The following is a 19,066-nucleotide window of genomic DNA, read 5'->3' as shown; positions in this document are numbered from 1 at the left end:
CCTCTCTCTCCCTCCCTCCACCCCCTCCCTCTCTCTCTCTCTCCCTGACACTCCCTTATCCCCCTCTCTCTCCCCCCACACTCTCTCTCTCCCTCTCCCTGACACTCCCTTATCCCCCTCTCCCTCCACTCCCCTCCCTCTCTCTCTCTCCCCCTGACACTCCCTTATCCCCCTCTCCCTCCACTCCCCTCCCTCTCTCTCTCTCTCCCTGACACTCCCTTATCCCCCTCTCTCTCCCCCCACACTCTCTCTCTCCCTCTCCCTGACACTCCCTTATCCCCCTCTCCCTCCACTCCCCTCCCTCTCTCTCTCTCCCCCTGACACTCCCTTATCCCCCTCTCCCTCCACTCCCCTCCCTCTCTCTCTCTCCCCCTGACACTTCCTTATCCCCCTCTCTCTCCCTCCCTCCACACCCCCTCCCTTTCTCTCTCTCTCTCTCTCTCCCTGACACTCCCTTATCCCCCTCTCTCTCCCTCCCTCCACCCCCTCCCTCTCTCTCTCTCTCCCTGACACTCCCTTATCCCCCTCTCTCTCCCCCACACTCTCTCTCTCCCTCTCCCTGACACTCCCTTATCCCCCTCTCCCTCCACTCCCCTCCCTCTCTCTCTCTCCCCCTGACACTCCCTTATCCCCCTCTCCCTCCACTCCCCTCCCTCTCTCTCTCTCTCCCTGACACTCCCTTATCCCCCTCTCTCTCCCTCCCTCCACACCCCCTCCCTTTCTCTCTCTCTCTCTCTCTCTCTCTCCCTGACACTCCCTTATCCCCTCTCTCTCCCTCCCTCCACACCCCCTCCCTTTCTCTCTCTCTCTCTCTCTCTCTCTCCCTGACACTCCCTTATCCCCCTCTCTCTCCCTCCCTCCACACCCCCTCCCTTTCTCTCTCTCTCTCTCTCTCCCCCTGACACTCCCTTATCCCCCTCTCTCTCCCTCCCTCCACACCCCCTCCCTTTCTCTCTCCCTCACACTCCCTTATCCCCCCTCCCTCCCCCCTCTCTCTCCCTTCCTCCATCCCCCTGTCCCTCCCTCACTCCCTCTCCCCCTCCCTCCCCCCCTCTCTCTGTGCCCCCCTGCTCACCCCCCCCCCAGGTGGTGATGTATGTATTTGTGTTGTTGGCACAGTCTGCTCCCGGGTGGATCAGGAACGGGGTGGGGTGTATTGCCCCCTGGGTATATCAGATCCCTCGGGGGAGGGAGGGCAGGAGGGAATGGCCTCTCCTGGGGCAGGCCTGGCTCCCGTTGGGAATGACGCGGCTGTGCCAGTTAATTGGGGAGAGCCAGTTTTCCACGGGGCACTCCCAGCTCCTGGGCTCCCCTGGGAACAGCCCCATCCCCGTGTTCAAAGAGACGCCTTTGGGGAGGGGGGTGGGGTGCCAGGGGACGCAATGACAGTCCCCCAGCCCACGCTAGCACAGCTGGGGGAGGGTGGGCTGTTTGGCCAGGGCAGGAGTCACACTGACACGCTCTGGTCCTCTCTGAGTCCAGCACTGAGGGAAACCGAGCCCCATGGGCCTACCTGCCCTGTCACAGCCTTCCACTCAGCACACCCCCTCACCTCTTCTCCCATCCTCTCGCCCTCTTTTCCCCTCTCTCCCCCCCTCTCCCTCTCTCTCCCTCTCTCTGTCTGTCTCCCCCCCCCTCTGCTCTTTGTTTCTGTCTCTCTCTGTCCCTCTCCATCTCTCGCAGACTGCCTCTACCACTCTCAGTCCATCTCTCTCTCTCTCTCTCTCTCTGTCCGTCACTGTCAGTTCATCTGTCTCTGTTTTTCTCTCTCTCTCTCTCTCTCTCTCAGTCTGTCTCTCTCTGACAGTCCCTCTCTCTCTCTCTCTCTCAATCTCTCTCTTTCTGTCTCTCTCTCTCTCTCTCAGTCCATCTCTGTCAGTCCCTCTCTTTCTCTCTCTCTCTCTCAATCTCTCTTTCTGTCTCTCTCTCTCTCTCAGTCCCACTCTCTCTCCTTCCCTCTGTCTCACTCTCTGTCTCTCACTATCTCTGTCACTCTCTCTCTATCTCAGTCTCTCTCTCTCTCTCTCCCTCTGTCTCTATCTGTCTGTTATTCTCACCGTCCCTCTTTTTGTCAGTCTCTCTCTCTCTCTCTCTGTCTCTCTCTGTCTGTCTCTTCATCTCTGGCCCTCTCTGTGTCAGTCCCTCCATCTCTCTCTCTCTCTCTCTCTCTCTCTGTCAGTCTCTCCATCTCTGGCCCTCTCCCTGTCAGTCTCTCTCTCTGTCCCTCCCTGTCAGTCCCTCCATCTCTCTCTCTCTCTCTCTCTGTCCCTCCCTGTCAGTCCCTCCATCTCTCTCTCTCTCTCTCTGTCTCTCCATCTCTGGCTTTCTCCCTGTCAGTCCCTCTCTCTCTCTCTCTCTCTCTGTCCCTCTCTGTCAGACTCTCCATCTCTCTCTCTCTCTGTCAGTCCCTCCATCTCTCTCTCTCTCTCTGTCTCTCCATCTCTGGCTTTCTCCCTGTCAGTCCCTCTCTCTCTCTCTCTCTCTCTCTGTCCCTCTCTGTCAGGCTCTCCATCTCTGGCCCTCTCTCTGTCAGTCCCTCCATCTCTCTCTCTCTCTGTCCCTCTCTGTCAGGCTCTCCATCTCTCTCTCTCTCTGTCAGTCCCTCCATCTCTCTCTCTCTCTGTTCCCTGACCCTCCCCCTCCCTGATTCCTGTTTGGTCTGAGGTGTGGTGGTTACACCTCCCTCCCCCCTCCCCACCGGCTGTCTCTGGTTTTAAACAAGAGCGGGTTTTATCTCTCTCTCTAAACTGCCTGACCTCAGTGTCTCTCGGGGCTTGTGCAGACCACGATTCCTGGATTCCTCAGGAAATTGCTGGCATTCCGGGGAACTAGGAATGCTGGCAATTGGATTCGGAGTGTCTGAGGCACGGAGCTGCTCTCTGCTTGTACTTGTGACTGGCTCCAAGATGATAGAAGGGCAGAGGGTTTTGGGAACTTTGAAGCACATCATTCGTCAATCTCTTCACCGGAGATATATCCCTGCAATTCACAGCAGCACTGACCCTCCGACAGTGCGGCACTCCCTCAGCACTGACCCTCCGACAGTGCGGCACTCCCTCAGCACTGACCCTCCCACAGTGCGGCACTCCCTCAGCACTGACCCTCCGACAGTGCGGCACTCCCTCAGCACTGACCCTCCGACAGTGCCCACTCCCTCAGCACTGACCCTCCCACAGTGCGGCACTCCCTCAGCACTGACCCTCCGACAGTGCGGCACTCCCTCAGCACTGACCCTCCGACAGTGCCCACTCCCTCAGCACTGACCCTCCCACAGTGCGGCACTCCCTCAGCACTGACCCTCCGACAGTGCGGCACTCCCTCAGCACTGACCCTCCCACAGTGCGGCACTCCCTCAGCACTGACCCTCCGACAGTGCGGCACTCCCTCAGCACTGACCCTCCGACAGTGCCCACTCCCTCAGCACTGACCCTCCCACAGTGCGGCACTCCCTCAGCACTGACCCTCCGACAGTGCGGCACTCCCTCAGCACTGACCCTCCGACAGTGCCCACTCCCTCAGCACTGACCCTCCCACAGTGCGGCACTCCCTCAGCACTGACCCTCCCACAGTGCCCACTCCCTCAGCACTGACCCTCCGACAGTGCCCACTCCCTCAGCACTGACCCTCCCACAGTGCGGCACTCCCTCAGCACTGACCCTCCGACAGTGCAGCGCTTCCTCAACACTGACCCTCTGACAGTGCGGCCCTCTCTCAGCACTGACCCTCCGACAGTGCCCACTCCCTCAGCACTGACCCTCCGACAGTGTGGCACTCCCTCAGCACTGACCCTCCGACAGTGCGGCACTCCCTCAGCACTGACGGACGGACAGTGCGGCACTCCCTCAGCACTGACCCTCCGACAGTGCGGCACTCCCTCAGCACTGACGGACGGACAGTGCGGCACTCCCTCAGCACTGACCCTCCGACAGTGCGGCACTCCCTCAGCACTGACCCTCTGACAGTGCAGCACTCCCTCAGTACTGACCCTCTGACAGTGCGGCACTCCCCCTCCCACAGTGCGGCACTCCCTCAGCACTGACCCTCTGACAGTGCGGCACTCCCTCAGCACTGACCCTCCGACAGTGCCCACTCCCTCAGCACTGACCCTCCCACAGTGCGGCACTCCCTCAGTACTGACCCTCTGACAGTGCGGCACTCCCTCAGCACTGACCCTCTGACAGTGCGGCACTCCCTCAGCACTGACCCTCTGACAGTGCGGCACTCCCTCAGCACTGACCCTCCGACAGTGCCCACTCCCTCAGCACTGACCCTCCCACAGTGCGGCACTCCCTCAGCACTGACCCTCCGACAGTGCGGCACTCCCTCAGCACTGACCCTCCCACAGTGCGGCACTCCCTCAGCACTGACCCTCCCACAGTGCGGCACTCCCTCAGCACTGACCCTCTGACAGTGCGGCACTCCCTCAGCACTGACTGGGAATGTGCTTTTATTTGTGTGAAGTCCAGCTCTTTCTCACCTCGGGTCGTATGAAGTTGCCTTGCCCCAAGTTGTCATGTTACATGGAGGATATGTGTGCGGAGTATGTTAAAAGACACGGGATATGTGTACACGGGAGGTTGATGAAGCAGAGCCAGGGGGTGCCGGGGTATGTCTGTGGCTGGGCAGCCGGGAACTGTCTCGGCCCGGCAAGGCATGTCTCAGCGCCAGGCTTCAGTCTGGCTGTCTGCAGCTCAGCCCGGCCAGGTTTACTGGACCAGGCGTGTGTGTGTGTGTGTGTGCCCGTGTGTGTGTGTGTGCCCGTGTGTGTGTGTGTGCCCGTGTGTGTGTGTGTCTGTGTATGTGTGCTTGTCCGTGTGTGTGTGTGCGCGCGCGCGCGTGCCTGTGTGTGTGTGCGCGTGTCCGTGTGTGTGTGTGTGCCTGTGTGTGTTTGCTCGTGTCCGTGTGTGTGCGCGCGCGCGCATGTCTGTGTGTGTGTGTGTATCCGTGTGTGCGTGTGTGTGAGCGTGCCTGTGTGTGTGTCCTTGTGTACGCGTGCCTGTGTGTGTGTACACACGTGCCTGTGTGTGTGTGTGTGTGTGTGCGCGCGCGTGCCTGTGTGCGTGTGCACATGCCTGTGTGTGTGCGTGTGTGTGTGTGCGTGTCTGTGTGAGTGTGACTGTGCGTGCGCGCGCGTTTCCGTGTGTGTGTGCGCATGTCCGTGTGTGTGTGTGTGTCTGTGTGCGCGCGTGCCTGTGTGTGTGCGTGTGTGTGTGTGGACTGGAGCAGGTTGCTGTCTCTGACTGGCCGCCGCCTCCCGGTGCTGTGTCTGACTTGAGGACGTACAGACTGTAGTGAACTGGCACTGTCAGACACTGAGTGTCTCTCAGTCTGAGGTGTTGGAACTACTCAAGGGTGCTCTGTGTCTGCAGATTAAAGCCTAGGGCCCGAATAGGTTAATGGTCCCTTCATAGCCTCCTCATTCCAAACTGTCAAATCCGGGACTGTGTTTACATTTCCAGGAGCCAATGTCCCAGAGTGAGTTACAGACTGGAATCGAATCAAGGGCTCAGGGTGGTTTCTGTATAGAATCAAATCGAGGGGTTCGGGGTGGGTTATATACAGAATAACAGCTCCCTGGGAGGGAGTTACAGACTGGAATCTAATTGAGGGGTTCGGGGTGGGTTATATACAGAATAACAGATACCCTGGAGGGAGTTACAGACTGGAATGTAATCGAGGGGTTCGGGGTGGGTTATATACAGAATAACAGCTCCCCAGGAGTGGGTTACAGACTGGAATCTAATTGAGGGGTTCGGAGTGGGTTATATACAGAATAACAGCTCCCTGGGAGTGGGTTACAGACTGGAATATAATCGAGGGGTTCGGGGTGGGTTATGTACAGAATAACAGATACCCAGAAGGGAGTTACAGCCTGGAATCTAATCGAGGGGTTCGGGGTGGGTTATATACAGAATAACAGCTCCCTGGGAGGGAGTTACAGATTGGAATATAATCGAGGGGTTCGGGGTGGGTTATATACAGAATAACAGCTCCCTGGGAGGGCGTTACAGATTGGAATATAATCGAGGGGTTCGGGGTGGGTTATATACAGAATAACAGCTCCCCGGGAGGGAGTTACAGACTGGAATCTAATCGAGGGGTTCGGGGTGGGTTATATACAGAATAACAGCTCCCGGGAGGGAGTTACAGACTGGAATTGAACCAGCGATTCCTGGTGTATAATAACATTGTGGAGTGTGGGTCCGGCCTGTTCACCGATCGGCTGATTGTGGGTTCTCTGTCACTGCAGGTTTTGCCTTCCCGGACTGGGCCTACAAGCCCGAGTCGAGTCCCGGATCCCGGCAGATCCAGCTCTGGCATTTCATCCTGGAGCTGCTGCGGAAGGAGGAATACCACGATGTCATCGCCTGGCAGGGCGACTACGGCGAGTTTGTCATCAAGGACCCCGACGAGGTGGCCAGGCTCTGGGGCGTCCGCAAGTGCAAACCGCAGATGAACTACGACAAGCTGAGCCGGGCCCTCAGGTAGGCGCCTGGGCTCGAGCGGCGACTAGGCCTCAGGCTGGGCCTTCTCAAACCCAGCTAGGCCAAGGCCCTGGGAGGGTCCGACACAATTAATGGTAGACCCCCTGGGGAATGTAGTCAACCAGAGAGACTCAGGGGGTGAGGGTATACAGTCCCTTGACGGTGTCATCGCAGTTAGAAAGGGAGGAGAGCAAATCATTTGCCTTCATTGAGGATCGGAGTGGGATGCCACGTGGCAGCTCTGCAGTAGGCCACTGTTGGAGTACTGCGTACAGTTCAAGTCACCGTGCGACAGGAAGGATGTTATTAAATTGGAGAGGGTCCTGTGCTGAGGGAGTGCCGCACTGTGGGAGGGTCAGTGCTGAGGGAGTGCCGCACTGTGGGAGGGTCAGTGCTGAGGGAGTGGGCACTGTCAGAGGGTCAGTGCTGAGGGAGGGCCGCACTGTCGGAGGGTCAGTGCTGAGGGAGTGCCGCACTGTGGGAGGGTCAGTGCTGAGGGAGTGCCGCACTGTGGGAGGGTCAGTGCTGAGGGAGTGCCGCACTGTGGGAGGGTCAGTGCGGAGGGAGTGCCGCACTGTGGGAGGGTCAGTGCTGAGGGAGTGCCGCACTGTCGGAGGGTCAGTGCTGAGGGAGTGCCGCACTGTCGGAGGGTCAGTGCTGAGGGAGTGCTGCACTGTGAGAGGGTCAGTGCTGAGGGAGTGGGCACTGTCGGAGGGTCAGTGCTGAGGGAGTGGGCACTGTCAGAGGGTCAGTGCTGAGGGAGTGGGCACTGTGGGAGGGTCAGTGCTGAGTGAGTGGGCACTGTCGGGGGATCAGTGCTGAGGGAGTGGGCACTGTGGGAGGGTCAGTGCTGAGTGAGTGGGCACTGTCAGAGGGTCAGTGCTGAGGGAGTGCCGCACTGTGGGAGGGTCAGTGCTGAGGGAGTGGGCACTGTGGGAGGGTCAGTGCTGAGGGAGTGCCGCACTGTCGGAGGGTCAGTGCTGAGGGAGTGGGCACTGTCGGGGGATCAGTGCTGAGGGAGTGGGCACTGTGGGAGGGTCAGTGCTGAGTGAGTGGGCACTGTCGGGGGATCAGTGCTGAGTGAGTGGGCACTGTGGGAGGGTCAGTGCTGAGGGAGTGCCGCACTGTGGGAGGGTCAGTGCTGAGTGAGTGGGCACTGTCAGAGGGTCAGTGCTGAGGGAGTGCCGCACTGTGGGAGGGTCAGTGCTGAGGGAGTGGGCACTGTCAGAGGGTCAGTGCTGAGGGAGTGCCGCACTGTCGGAGGGTCAGTGCTGAGGGAGTGCCGCTGTGTCAGAGGGTGAGTGCTGAGGGAGTGCCGCACTGTCGGAGGGTCAGTGCTGAGCCCCAACAGACACACACACACACACACACACTCACACACACAACCCCACACACACAGACACACACAGAGACACACACACAGACACACAGACACAGCCAGCCACCAGGGCTGTCTTTATTCTCATTACAAAGTGCCGCTCTGACTGCCAAGGCTTTGATCTCTTTGCCAAGGGGAAGCAGGGAGATAGCAGCAGCCTGACTGGGAGATCCCCACCCCCTGTCAGGCTGCAGGGCACAGCCAAGGGAAAACAGCAGCACCACCCACCCTCAGGCCCAGGGGGGGCACGGGGAGGTGGGGGGATGGGGCTGGGTGGGGGGGAGACAGAGAGAGAGAGAAGGGGGCAGAGACAGGGTGTAGCAGATTAATGGCCACGGATGAGCTCACACACACACACACACACACACACACACACACACACACACACACACACACACACACACACACACACACACACACACACGATTCAGGGGATGGTGAGCTGAGGTCATTTCATGAGGCATTCCCAGCAGGATCTGTGACTGTGTTCCTCACTGGGACGGCAACGACCCTGGTCAGAACGGGGAAAGAGTTACCCTGGGAACCAGGAACAAGGGTCCCTACCAACACCCCTCCTCCCCCAACACCCATCTCCACAGTAACCAACCCACTAACAACAGTCCTCAGTGCCCACTCCCTCAGCACTGACCCTCCGACAGTGCCCACTCCCTCAGCACTGACCCTCCCACAGTGCCCACTCCCTCAGCACTGACCCTCCCACAGTGCGGCATTCCGTCAGGACTGACCCTCTGACAGTGCGGCACTCCCTCAGCACTGACCCTCCGACAGTGCGGCACTCCCTCAGCACTGACCCTCCCACAGTGCGGCACTCCCTCAGCACTGACCCTCTGACAGTGCGGCCCTCCCTCAGCACTGACCCTGTGACAGTGCGGTACTCCCTCAGCACTGACCCTCCGACAGTGCCCACTCCCTCAGCACTGACCCTCCCACCGTGCCCACTCCCTCAGCACTGACCCTCCCACAGTGCGGCACTCCCTCAGCACTGACCCTCCGACAGTGCGGCACTCCCTCAGCGCTGACCCTCTGACAGTGCGGCAATCCCTAAGCACTGATCCTCCGACAGTGCGGCACTCCCTCAGCACTGACCCTCCGACAGTGGGGCACTCCCTCAGCACTGACCCTCCCACAGTGCGGCACTCCCTCAGCACTGACGCTCCGACAGTGCGGCGCTCACTCAGCACTGACCCTCCGACAGTGCGGCGCTCCCTCAGCACTGACCCTCCGACAGTGCGGCGCTCCCTCAGCACTGACCCTCCGACAGTGCGGCGCTCCCTCAGCACTGACCCTCCGACAGTGCGGCACTCCCTCAGCACTGACCCTCCCACAGTGCGGCACTCCCTCAGCACTGACCCTCCGACAGTGCCCACTCCCTCAGCACTGACCCTCCCACAGTGCGGCACTCCCTCAGCACTGAGCCTCCGACAGTGCGGCACTCCCTCAGCACTGACCCTCCGACAGTGCGGCACTCCCTCAGCACTGACCTTCCGACAGTGCGGCAATCCCTCAGCACTGATCCCCCGACAGTGCGGCACTCCCTCAGCACTGACCCTCCGACAGTGGGGCTCTCCCTCAGCACTGACCCTCCCACAGTGCGGCACTCCCTCAGCACTGACGCTCCGACAGTGCGGCGCTCACTCAGCACTGACCCTCCGACAGTGCGGCGCTCCCTCAGCACTGACCCTCCGACAGTGCGGCACTCCCTCAGCACTGACCCTCCGACAGTGCGGCACTCCCTCAGCACTGACCCTCCGACAGTGCGGCACTCCCTCAGCACTGACCCTCCCACAGTGCGGCGCTCCCTCAGCACTGACCCTCCGACAGTGCCCACTCCCTCAGCACTGACGCTCTGACAGTGCAGCTGGCCCCTGTGTGATGGAGTGTGTGTTGCCGCTGGGCGAGGTTCTGACTGGTTCCTCTCTCTCCGTCTGGATCCTGTAGGTATTACTACAACAAACGCATCCTCCATAAGACCAAAGGCAAACGCTTTACGTACAAGTTCAACTTTAACAAACTGGTGTTGGTGAACTACCCTTTCATTGACATGGGTAAGTACATCAGAACACCCCGACACTCAACTAACATGGAGCGCTCCCTGCGGGTCTAACAGGCTGCCGAAGGAGGGGCTGAATGGCCACCTTCTGTTCCGGTATACCTGGGCTGTGAGGGTTAGAGGGGGGACAGATTTATCCCGGGAGCTGGGATTTGGATTACAGTCGGGGGGTGGGTGAAGCCTTATGTGGCCGAGCAGCCGGTGATTGGGTGGCGTGCTGGCCCGGGAGTGCGTGGTTTTTGGGGGGGTTCCCCATCGGTTCTCCCTCCTGGCCCTGGGTGGGGGACTCTCCGCTCGCTGGCTCTGACCCTGAGCTGACTGGAGCCTGCGGGGAGGAGGCAGCTCTGTGTGCTCATCGCTGGCTCGCTCTCTCTCTCTCTCTCTCTCTCCTCTCTCCTCCTCTCTCACTCTCTCTCTCCCACACTCAGTGCTCACGGCTCTAAATATAGCTCGCACACAGCCTCCTCACATCCCACACCATCTGCTGCCATTTCCCAGCCGGGCCAGCACACAATACAGGCAGCATCCTCCTCCCTCTCTCTCGCTTTCCTTCTCCCTCTCTCTCGCTTTCCTCCTCCCTCTCTCTCTTCCCTCTCCTTCTCCCTCTCTCTCCCCTTCTCCCTCTCTCTCCCGCTCTCTTTCTCCCTCTCTCTCTCCTGCTCTCCTTCTGCTCTCTCTCTCCTGCTCTCTTTCTCTCTCTCTCTCTCTCTCTCTCCCCTTCTCTCCCCCTCTCTCTCTCTCCCTTCTCCCTCTCTCTCCCACTCTCTTCCTCCCTCTCTCTCTCTCTCCCCCCCCTCTCCTTCTCCCTCTCTCTCTCCTGCTCTCTTTCTCCCTCTCTCTCTCCTGCTCTCTTTCTCCCTCTCTCTCTCTCTCTCCCCCCCTCCCTCTCTCTCCTGCTCTCTTTCTCCCTCTCTCTCTCTCTCTCTCCCCCCTTCTCCCTCTCTCTCTCCCGCTCTCTTTCTCCCTCTCTCTCTCTCTCTCCCCCCCTCCCTCTCTCTCTCCCGCTCTTTCTCTCCTCTCTCACTCTCCCCCCTTCTTACCCCACCTCTGCATCTATCCCTCTCCTTCCTATCCCACCACCTCCTTAAACCTCTGTCTCTGTTGTCCCCCCCCCCCCGTTCTCTCTCCCTCTCTCTTCCCCCCCTCTCTCTGTCTCGCTCCAATCTCTTCCCTCTCTCTTTCTCTCCTCTCTCCCTATCTCTGCACCCATCCCTGTTCCCCCCCCACCTCATCTCCCTCTCCCCCTTCCACTTCTGTCCCTCATCACCCCTCCCTCTCTCTCTCTCTCTCTCTCTCTCCCCCCCTGGGTGATGCACCCCCATGTTGATGTGCCATCCTTCCAGCCTGTTTAGAACCTGCTACCTGTCCCTCCTCCCTTTGTCGCTCAGTGACCGCCCCTGGACAGCTGCCTATCCCCCCCCCTCTCTGTCCGTACTCGGGGAGCTGTTCGACTACAGCAGCTTCACATCCCGAGTTGTCGATCTTCCGGCTCTCCCCAGCCCCGGGGGAGACTGGAATGTGGAGGGCGTGGGCCGTGTCTGACCTACTCACTGCCCTCCCCTCTCCCCAGCCAGTCCCCCTGGGAGGGGTGTTTGTGGATGGGGGGGGGGTGTTCCTGGGCCACGTTATCCTGTCATTAGCCTGACTGGTCTGTCCATCGGGGGGGGGGCTGTGGGAGGTGGGAGTGGGGATGACAGATCTATCCCGGGAGCTGGGATGTGCCTGGTTTGGGATGGCAAAGGGACGATATATTGGAAGGGGAGTTTGGGATAGGGGATCAGTTCATATCAGGAAATGTGTATTGTATTAACCTCAATATCTCTCTCTCTTCCTCCCCCCCCCCCGCCATTCCCTCCTCTCTCGCTTTGCCCCCTTCCTGTCTCCCTCTTTGCCTCTCTCTCTCACTCTTGAACATCTCTCTCTCCCTTACCCTCTCTCTCTTACCCTTGACCCTCTCTCTCTTACCCTTGACCCTCCCTCTCTCACCCTTGACCCTCCCTCTCTCACCCTTGACCCTGTCTCTCTCACCCTTGACCCACTCTCTCACCTTTAACCCTCTCTCACCCTTGACCCTCCCGGTCACCCGTGACCCTCTCTTACCCTTGACCCCCTCTCCCTCTCTCACCCTTGACCCTCTCTCTCTCACACCTTTGATCCTCCCTGTCACCCTTGACCCTCTCTCACCCTTGACCCCCTCTCCCTCTCTCACCCTTGACCCTCCCTCTCTCACCCTTGAACCTCCCTGTCGCCCTTGACCCTCCCTCCCACCCTTGACCCTCTCTCTTTACCCTCTCTCACTCTTGACCCTCTCTCTCTCACCCTTGCCCCACTCTCTCACCTTTGACCCTCTCTCACCCTTGACCCTCCCTGTCCCACCCTTGACCCTCTCTCTCCCTTTGACTCACTCTCTCACCCTTGACCTTCCATCACCCTTGACCCTCTCTTTCTCACCCTTGAACCTCCCTGTCACCCTTGAACGTCTCTCTCACACCCTTGACCCTCTCTCACCCTTGACCCTCCATCACCCTCGACCCTCTCTCTTTACCCTCTCTCACCCTTGACCCCCTCTCTCACCCTTTACCCTCCCTGTCACTGTTGACCTTCTCTCTCTCCCCTTTGACCCTCTCTCTCTCCCCTTTGACCCTCTCTCTCCCACCCTTGACCCTCTCTCTCTCACCCTTGAACCTCCCTGTCACCCTTGACCCTCTCTCACCCTTGACCCTCCATCACCCTTGACCCTCTCTCTTTACCCTCTCTCACCCTTGACCCCCTCTCTCACCCTTTACCCTCCCTGTCACCGTTGACCGTCTCTCTCCCCTTTGACCTTCTCCCTCCCCTTTGACCCTCTCTCTCTCTCACCCTTGACCCCGTCTCTCGCTCTCTGCCCCTCCCCCCAGGCGGGGCGGTCCCTCAGAGCGCGCCCCCTGTCCCCACGGGCTCCAGCCATTTCCGGTTCCCCCCGTCCACCCCATCGGAGGTGCTGTCCCCTGTGGAGGAGTTGAGGTCCCCCGCTCCGTACTCGGTGCTGGGCCGGCGCCTGGCCCGGGGCTCGGTCAGCGACTGCAGCGACGGCACGTCCGTCGCCTCGGAGCTGGAGGACGGCCTGCAGGCCGAGGAGCGGCGGGGAGCAGCCGCCGCGGCGGCCGCCGCCGCCATGTCCACAGCTGCCGGCTCCGAGCTGAACGGCCTGCGCCCGGCCGCAGCCTCGGGCCTGTTCCGCCTCTACCCCCGGCGCCTGCACCCGGACCCCCTCAGCCCCTTCCCAGCCTCCCCCATGGGGGCGGGTCCGGGCCTGGGGCTGGCGCCCACCCTCTCGCCCGCCCTGTCGGTCACCCCCACCCACCTGAGCTACACGCCGTCGCCCAGCCTCAGCCCCATGTACCCGGGGGGCAGCCATTTCTCCTTCAACCCGGAGGACATGAAGCGCTACCTGCAGGCGCACACCCAGAGCGTCTTCAACTACCACCTCAGCCCGCGCGCCTTCCTGCACTACCCCAACATCGTGGTGCCGCAACCCCAGAGGCTGGAGGCTAAGCCTGGCGCCGCCGGCGCCCACCACCACCCTCACCACCCGCCTCTGGCCCTGCCCTCCTTGGCCCTGCCCCCCCTGGGACCGGAAGAGCCACCCTCCTTCAAGTTCAAGCTGCAGCCCCCGCCCCCGGGCCGCAAGAACCGCGACAAGGCCAGGCCTCAGCCTCCGCTAGGCCCGGAGCCTGAGGAGGCCCCAGGCTGCAGCGGCACCAGGCCCCTTCCCCAGATCAAGGTGGAGCCCATCTCGGAGCCCGAAGAGGAGGAGGAGGAGGAGGAGGAGGACGTGACGGTCGAGGTGACGGACATCAGCGAGGAGGAGAGCGACGAGGAGGTGTTCAAGACCCCGGCGGCCGAGGTGCCCGCCGTCGCTGCCCCTGCCCCTCCGCCACCACCGCCACCACCTCCTCCTGCCCAGGCCCCTGCGGCCCCTCAGCCCGACTCCCGATGCATCCCCCTGAAGCTCCGCTTCAAGAGGCGCTGGAGCGAGGACCAGAGGGCCGGAGGGGCGGCCGCCGCCGTCGCTGGCGGCGACCAGATGGACGACAAGAAGCCGCGGCCCGAGGACCCGGCAGGCTGCCCTGGGGGCGCCCGACGGGAGAGCACCGACCTCCAACAGGCCACTGCCGAGCTCTCCCTGGAGAACAAGGAGGCGTTGTGACTCCGCGGTCTCTCCCCCCCCCCAACCCCCCCTCACTCCCCCTTTTATTATTTTTTTGGCATCTCTCCTCCCCACAACCCCCCCCCCCCTCCTCTAGAGGGGACAGTGGGAGGGGGACAACAATATCTCTAACCCCCCCCTCCCCCAACCTTGTTTCTACAGAAAAGAAAAATGTCGCCCAAATGTGACCCTTGACCCCGATGGTGCCAAGGTGCCTTAATCGACTCCTGAGCGGGGTTGGCGTTGAGAGGGTGGGGGGGGGGTGGCTGGCGGGTGGGCAGGGGCTTGCCATGTTTGAGGGGAGGGGGTGGATTTAACGAGGAGATTATCCCCCTCCCCCGAACGCCCCTCCGACCCTCGCTGCTCAAGACCCGCCCTATCGTCTTTTTTTTTATTATTATTATTAACAAAATCAAATTACCGAATAAGTAAATGGAATTTCTGGCGTTTTAATTCGCCTGGTGTAAGGGGTTTGGGTGGGGGGGGGGGGAGGGAGGGGAGGTGGGGGGGATTGTATTTTTTAAACTTGTAACTGAAAAAAGAGGGAAATTTCGGGAGGGAGGGAGGGAGGGTGGGTGGGTGGGAGGGGAGGAGGGAAACTTCCAAATTCTCTTTTTATTGCCTTACTCGCTTTTGGTTTTAGAATTATACGGTGATTTCTCTCGCGAGCTCTTTTTCTACGTCCGCTGCTCCCTACCCGCCCCCCCCCCCCCGCCGGACCCCACCCTGTTGGCCCTCTTCCCCACCCTCCATAGACATTGCTCCTGCCAACATGGCCGCCCAGTGTCGCTCCCATGGTAACCCGCTCCCGGAGTACTGTGTGGGGGGGGGGTGAGTTTTTATTTGGGTGGGCGATGGTGGAGGGTGCGGATAGGCTGTTTTTATTCGTGAGGTAGGGTGGGGGTGGGGGTGGGGGGGGGCAACCCTTTCCTGAGGCCTTTATTTCCCCTTTTCGGAGTGTGGGGGTCGCCGTGGGCAACGGCGGCCATTTTGTGGCGGCCTAAAACGCGACGGCCTTTCGAGGCGTCCTTGCAGCTGCCTTCAAGCTTGGCTTGAACTTTGACCTTCACCAGCCGCTTACCCCCCCCCGACCTCCGACCCCAAATCCCTCACAACCCCACCTTTCCAAAACGCACACCCTTAGCTACCATCTCACTGCCAACCCCCCAGAACCCAAATCACCCCACCCGACCCCCAACCCGACTTAAAGGTCTCATTTGCCACTTTGACGAGGAGCGGCCATTTTAATGGATCTTTTTATTTTAGAAACACCCTCCCAGTCGGCCACTTCTCTGTCTCAAAATGGCCGCTGGGCACAGCCTAACTGACTCATGGGAAAGAGCCGGCGATGCTGAGGAGCGGTGCCTCTGTCCTTTTCTTAACTCTTCCTATTTTTTTTGTTAAAAAGTACAAGATTAATAAATGTTTTAAATCCTATTTATGGAATCGTTTTACTACGGCTGGGCTGGGGCTTGGACGGTCGAGAGAAATGGGGTTTCTTTGGGCGTTTGGGGAAGGGAGGCGATGGGATAAGGTTTGGCCACAAAAGTAGGATGGAGAACATTGGAGGCCAAATCTCACCCAACCCCCCTCCCCGCGCGAGAGAGTTAGGGGCATCTTTCCTGATCTCTGTGCCCTGCTGCCCATCAAGATCCCCACCCAGCCCTCCGCCAGCAAAATGTGGGCCTACCCCTTCATATGAGGCCTGTGGTCAGTTAGCTTGGGTCAAGGGGTGGGGAAGGAAGCAGTGGTTGAGGGATTGGGTGGGGGGTGGAGGGAGAGTGATCTTCAGGATGGAAGAACGGGCTGGGGTTGGCGGGCAGGGTTTTTTTTCGTTGAGGGCGGGAGGGAACGGGCGCGCGGGGGGGGGCAGGACAATCTGACAATCCCTTTTCTAAACGTGCCTTTCAATTCGAGGTGGGGGGGGTGGCAGGGGGAGGGGTGGGGAGCGGGCGTCGCCTCTATCCTCCCCTCCTGCTTTTGCCCCCTCCCCCTCCTCCCCCACCCCCCACCTTAGGGTTGTCCCCCCTAGAAGTTCGCCCTCCTGGAGGGTGGCGATGGCAGTGTGTTAGACGGGTCAGCACTGGACCACCCCTCCCCCGCTATCCCCCACCACCCTGTGCGCGCACCCGTGCCCACCCCAGCCCCCCGAGTGGCACTGCCACCCAGCCGAAGCCCTCACCCCGCGCGCCACCTACTGGCTGGTACCAAATCCGACGGTCTCCTCAGCTGGGGATCACTGCCAGGGCACCCCCTTCCTCCCACACACCACCCCCCCCCCCCCACTTTGCCCACCTTCAAAGCCCAGCAAGATGGCACAGCAAAGCAAAAGGGGGGCGATTCCTCCCCGTGCTATCTCTTTGGGAGACCGATTGGCGAAGGGACGGCCTACCCTGTCGACTCTGCTGCCATTTTGTGTTGTCCAACATCCAGGGGACCTCTGCGTAGTCTCCCCCTCCTTTCTGACCTTACGGTTGAACGCCTAATCCGATCTCTTCACACCCCCCACCCCTCACCCCTCACCCCGCCTAGCCCCCACCTTTGACCCTTGTGAGGCTTGCGAGTGTGGGGGAGGGGGTTGGGGAGTGGGTGTGCGCGCACGAGTGGTACTTACAGAGTTCTCCGTTGTACCCATCTCCCCCATCCCCATCTCCCCCATCTCCCCCATCCCCATCTCCCCCATCCCCATCTCCCCCATCCCCCCATCTCTCCCATCCCCATCTCCCCCATCCCCCCATTCCCCTCTCCCCAGTTCCCTTCACCTCTCTGTTCGGGGCGGGGTGTGGTTGTGGCACAGTCGGCCATCTTGCCTTTCGTCGTCAGAGACGCTTTCCAACCGGGAAAGGAGTTGGGGGGCAAGGGTGTTGTTTATGGGGGGGGGGGGGGGGGGGGGGGGGGTGGGGGCAAATTCTGTTCCACCTCCAACCGGGGAGGGGGCGAGAGGCAGGGAAGCCATTTTGCACCCCTTCCCGCCAACCATCCCATACGGACAGGTCATCAGAAAGGACCTGACCGAAACTGATGTGAGTGACTCCCATCGTTTCCCCCCCCCCCCCCCCCCCCCAGCTGGGGGTAGGAGTGGGGGTTGGGGGATGAGGGAATTGAGGAGGTGGGGGGGAGGGGGGGCCTAGGCGAGACAGGAAGGGGGCGATGAGGGCGGTGAAGTGTGAGGCACCTTCCCTCGAGGTGGTTTGGGTCAGACGGGGTGACACTGGGAGTGCCAGCGCTGCCCCTTGTGGGTGGGGGGGTGGTGGGAGGTTGGCGCAGTGTACCCAGGAGGTGGGGGCGGGGGGGGGGGGGGGGGGGGGGGAGGAGTTAGGGGGGTATTGGGGGCATCAAGAAGGACAATCGAAAGGACCAATTGAACACCCCCCCACCCCAACTCCACTGTGCCCAGAGACTCCCCCTCAGGTGCCCTTTCCAGCCCCCAACCCCGTCCTGAGTCTGCAGACCTTCCCACCACGACCCCCACACGTTGCCTCTCTATCTGACTGCCAACCCCTTGCCCACCCCCTTGCCCCCCTCACCCCCTTGCCCCCTCACCCCCTTGCCCCCCCTCACCCCCTTGCCCACCCCCTTGCCCCCCTCACCCCCTTGCCCCCCCTCACCCCCTTGCCCCATTACCCCCTTGCCCACCCCCTTGCCCCCCCTCACCCTCTTGCCCCCCCTCACCCTCTTGCCCCCCCTCACTCCCTTGCCCCCCCTTACCCTACGGACTCTGTAAATAAACCGAAGATGGAACGTGTCGGGCTCACAGTCGCTATCAAACGCTGTATCGTTCGGGCTGGGGCTGGGGTGGGGGTGGGGGTGAGGGTGGGAGGTGGGGGGCTGGGGGTGGGAGGGGTGGGGGAAAGAAAAAAAAATTAAAAACAGTGACATTTACGAATTGGGTCTGGCGTCTGGTCTCTTGTCGCTCTCTCGGCTCCCACCCCCATCCTCGGGTGAACAGGGACACCCTCTCAGGGTGGGGAGAGTTGGGGGGGTGGAAAATGTAGTTATACTGGGGGGGGGGGGGTCTGAGGGGGGAGGGGTGAGGTGGTTATACTGGGGGGGGGTGTGAGGGGGAGGGGGGAAGGTGGTTATACTGGGGGGGGGGTGTGAGGGGGAGGGGAGAAGGTGGTTATACTGGGGGGGGGTGTGAGGGGGAGGGGAGAAGGTGGTTATACTGGGGGGGGGTGTGAGGGGGAGGGGAGAAGGTGGTTATACTGGGGGGGGGTGTGAGGGGGAGGGGAGAAGGTGGTTATACTGGGGGGGGTGTGAGGGGGAGGGGAGAAGGTGGTTATACTGGGGGGGAGGGGGAGGTGGTTATACTGGGGGGCTGTGAGGGGGGAGGTGGTTATACTGGGGGGGGTGTGAGGGGGGAGGTGGTTATACTGGGGGGGGTGTGAGGGGGAGGGGGGAGATGGTTATACTGGGGGGGTGTGAGGGGAGAGGTGGTTATACTGGGGGGGGTCTGAGGGGGGAGGTGGTTGTACTGGGGGGGTGTGAGGGGGAGGGGGGAAGGTGGTTATACTGGGGGGGGTCTGAGGGGGGAGGTGGTTATACTGGGGGGGTGTGAGGGGGCGGGGGGGAGGTGGTTATACTGGGGGGGAGGGGCTGAGAGGAGGGTCCCCGTGGTACCTGAGGGGAGACCGAGGTAGAGACTGAACAGTGGCTCGAGTTGAGGGAGGCGCGGGTTCGGATCGAGGCGCGGGTTCGGATCGAGGCGCGGGTTCGGATCGAGGCGCGGGGCGCGAGGTGGGGGCGGACTGACCGCGATGGTTCCCTCACGGATAGCCGTCCTCCCCGAGAGGTTGAGGGAGATTTTCCGACGGGGGAGGGGGGAGGGGGGATTGTCAGCCGGTGATCGGGTTCGGCAGAGCGGGCCGCCGGGGGGAAGGGGAGGGCGGAGTGAAGGCCGAGAAGAGCCCTCCCCCCCCCCCCCCCCCCCCCCCCCCCCCCCC

General features: G+C 61.2%; 1 protein-coding gene across 1 annotated transcript; it reads left to right on the top strand.

Annotated features, from left to right (window-relative positions):
• The first annotated feature begins 6,252 nt into the window (after positions 1–6,252).
• Positions 6,253–14,379, top strand: LOC132808786 (ETS domain-containing transcription factor ERF-like). Its single transcript, XM_060822236.1, has 3 exons — positions 6,253–6,485; positions 9,823–9,929; positions 12,832–14,379. Exons 1-3 carry the CDS (start codon positions 6,454–6,456, stop codon positions 14,121–14,123), a joined length of 1,431 nt encoding a protein of 476 aa, XP_060678219.1. The 5' UTR covers positions 6,253–6,453; the 3' UTR covers positions 14,124–14,379.
• The last annotated feature ends 4,687 nt before the right edge of the window (positions 14,380–19,066 follow it).

The sequence above is a fragment of the Hemiscyllium ocellatum genome (assembly GCF_020745735.1).
Source record: "Hemiscyllium ocellatum isolate sHemOce1 chromosome 38 unlocalized genomic scaffold, sHemOce1.pat.X.cur. SUPER_38_unloc_6, whole genome shotgun sequence".
NCBI classification, from domain to species: domain Eukaryota; kingdom Metazoa; phylum Chordata; class Chondrichthyes; order Orectolobiformes; family Hemiscylliidae; genus Hemiscyllium; species Hemiscyllium ocellatum.
Note: the sequence above shows the minus strand (reverse complement) of the source record. Positions and strands in the feature narration are given on the sequence as shown.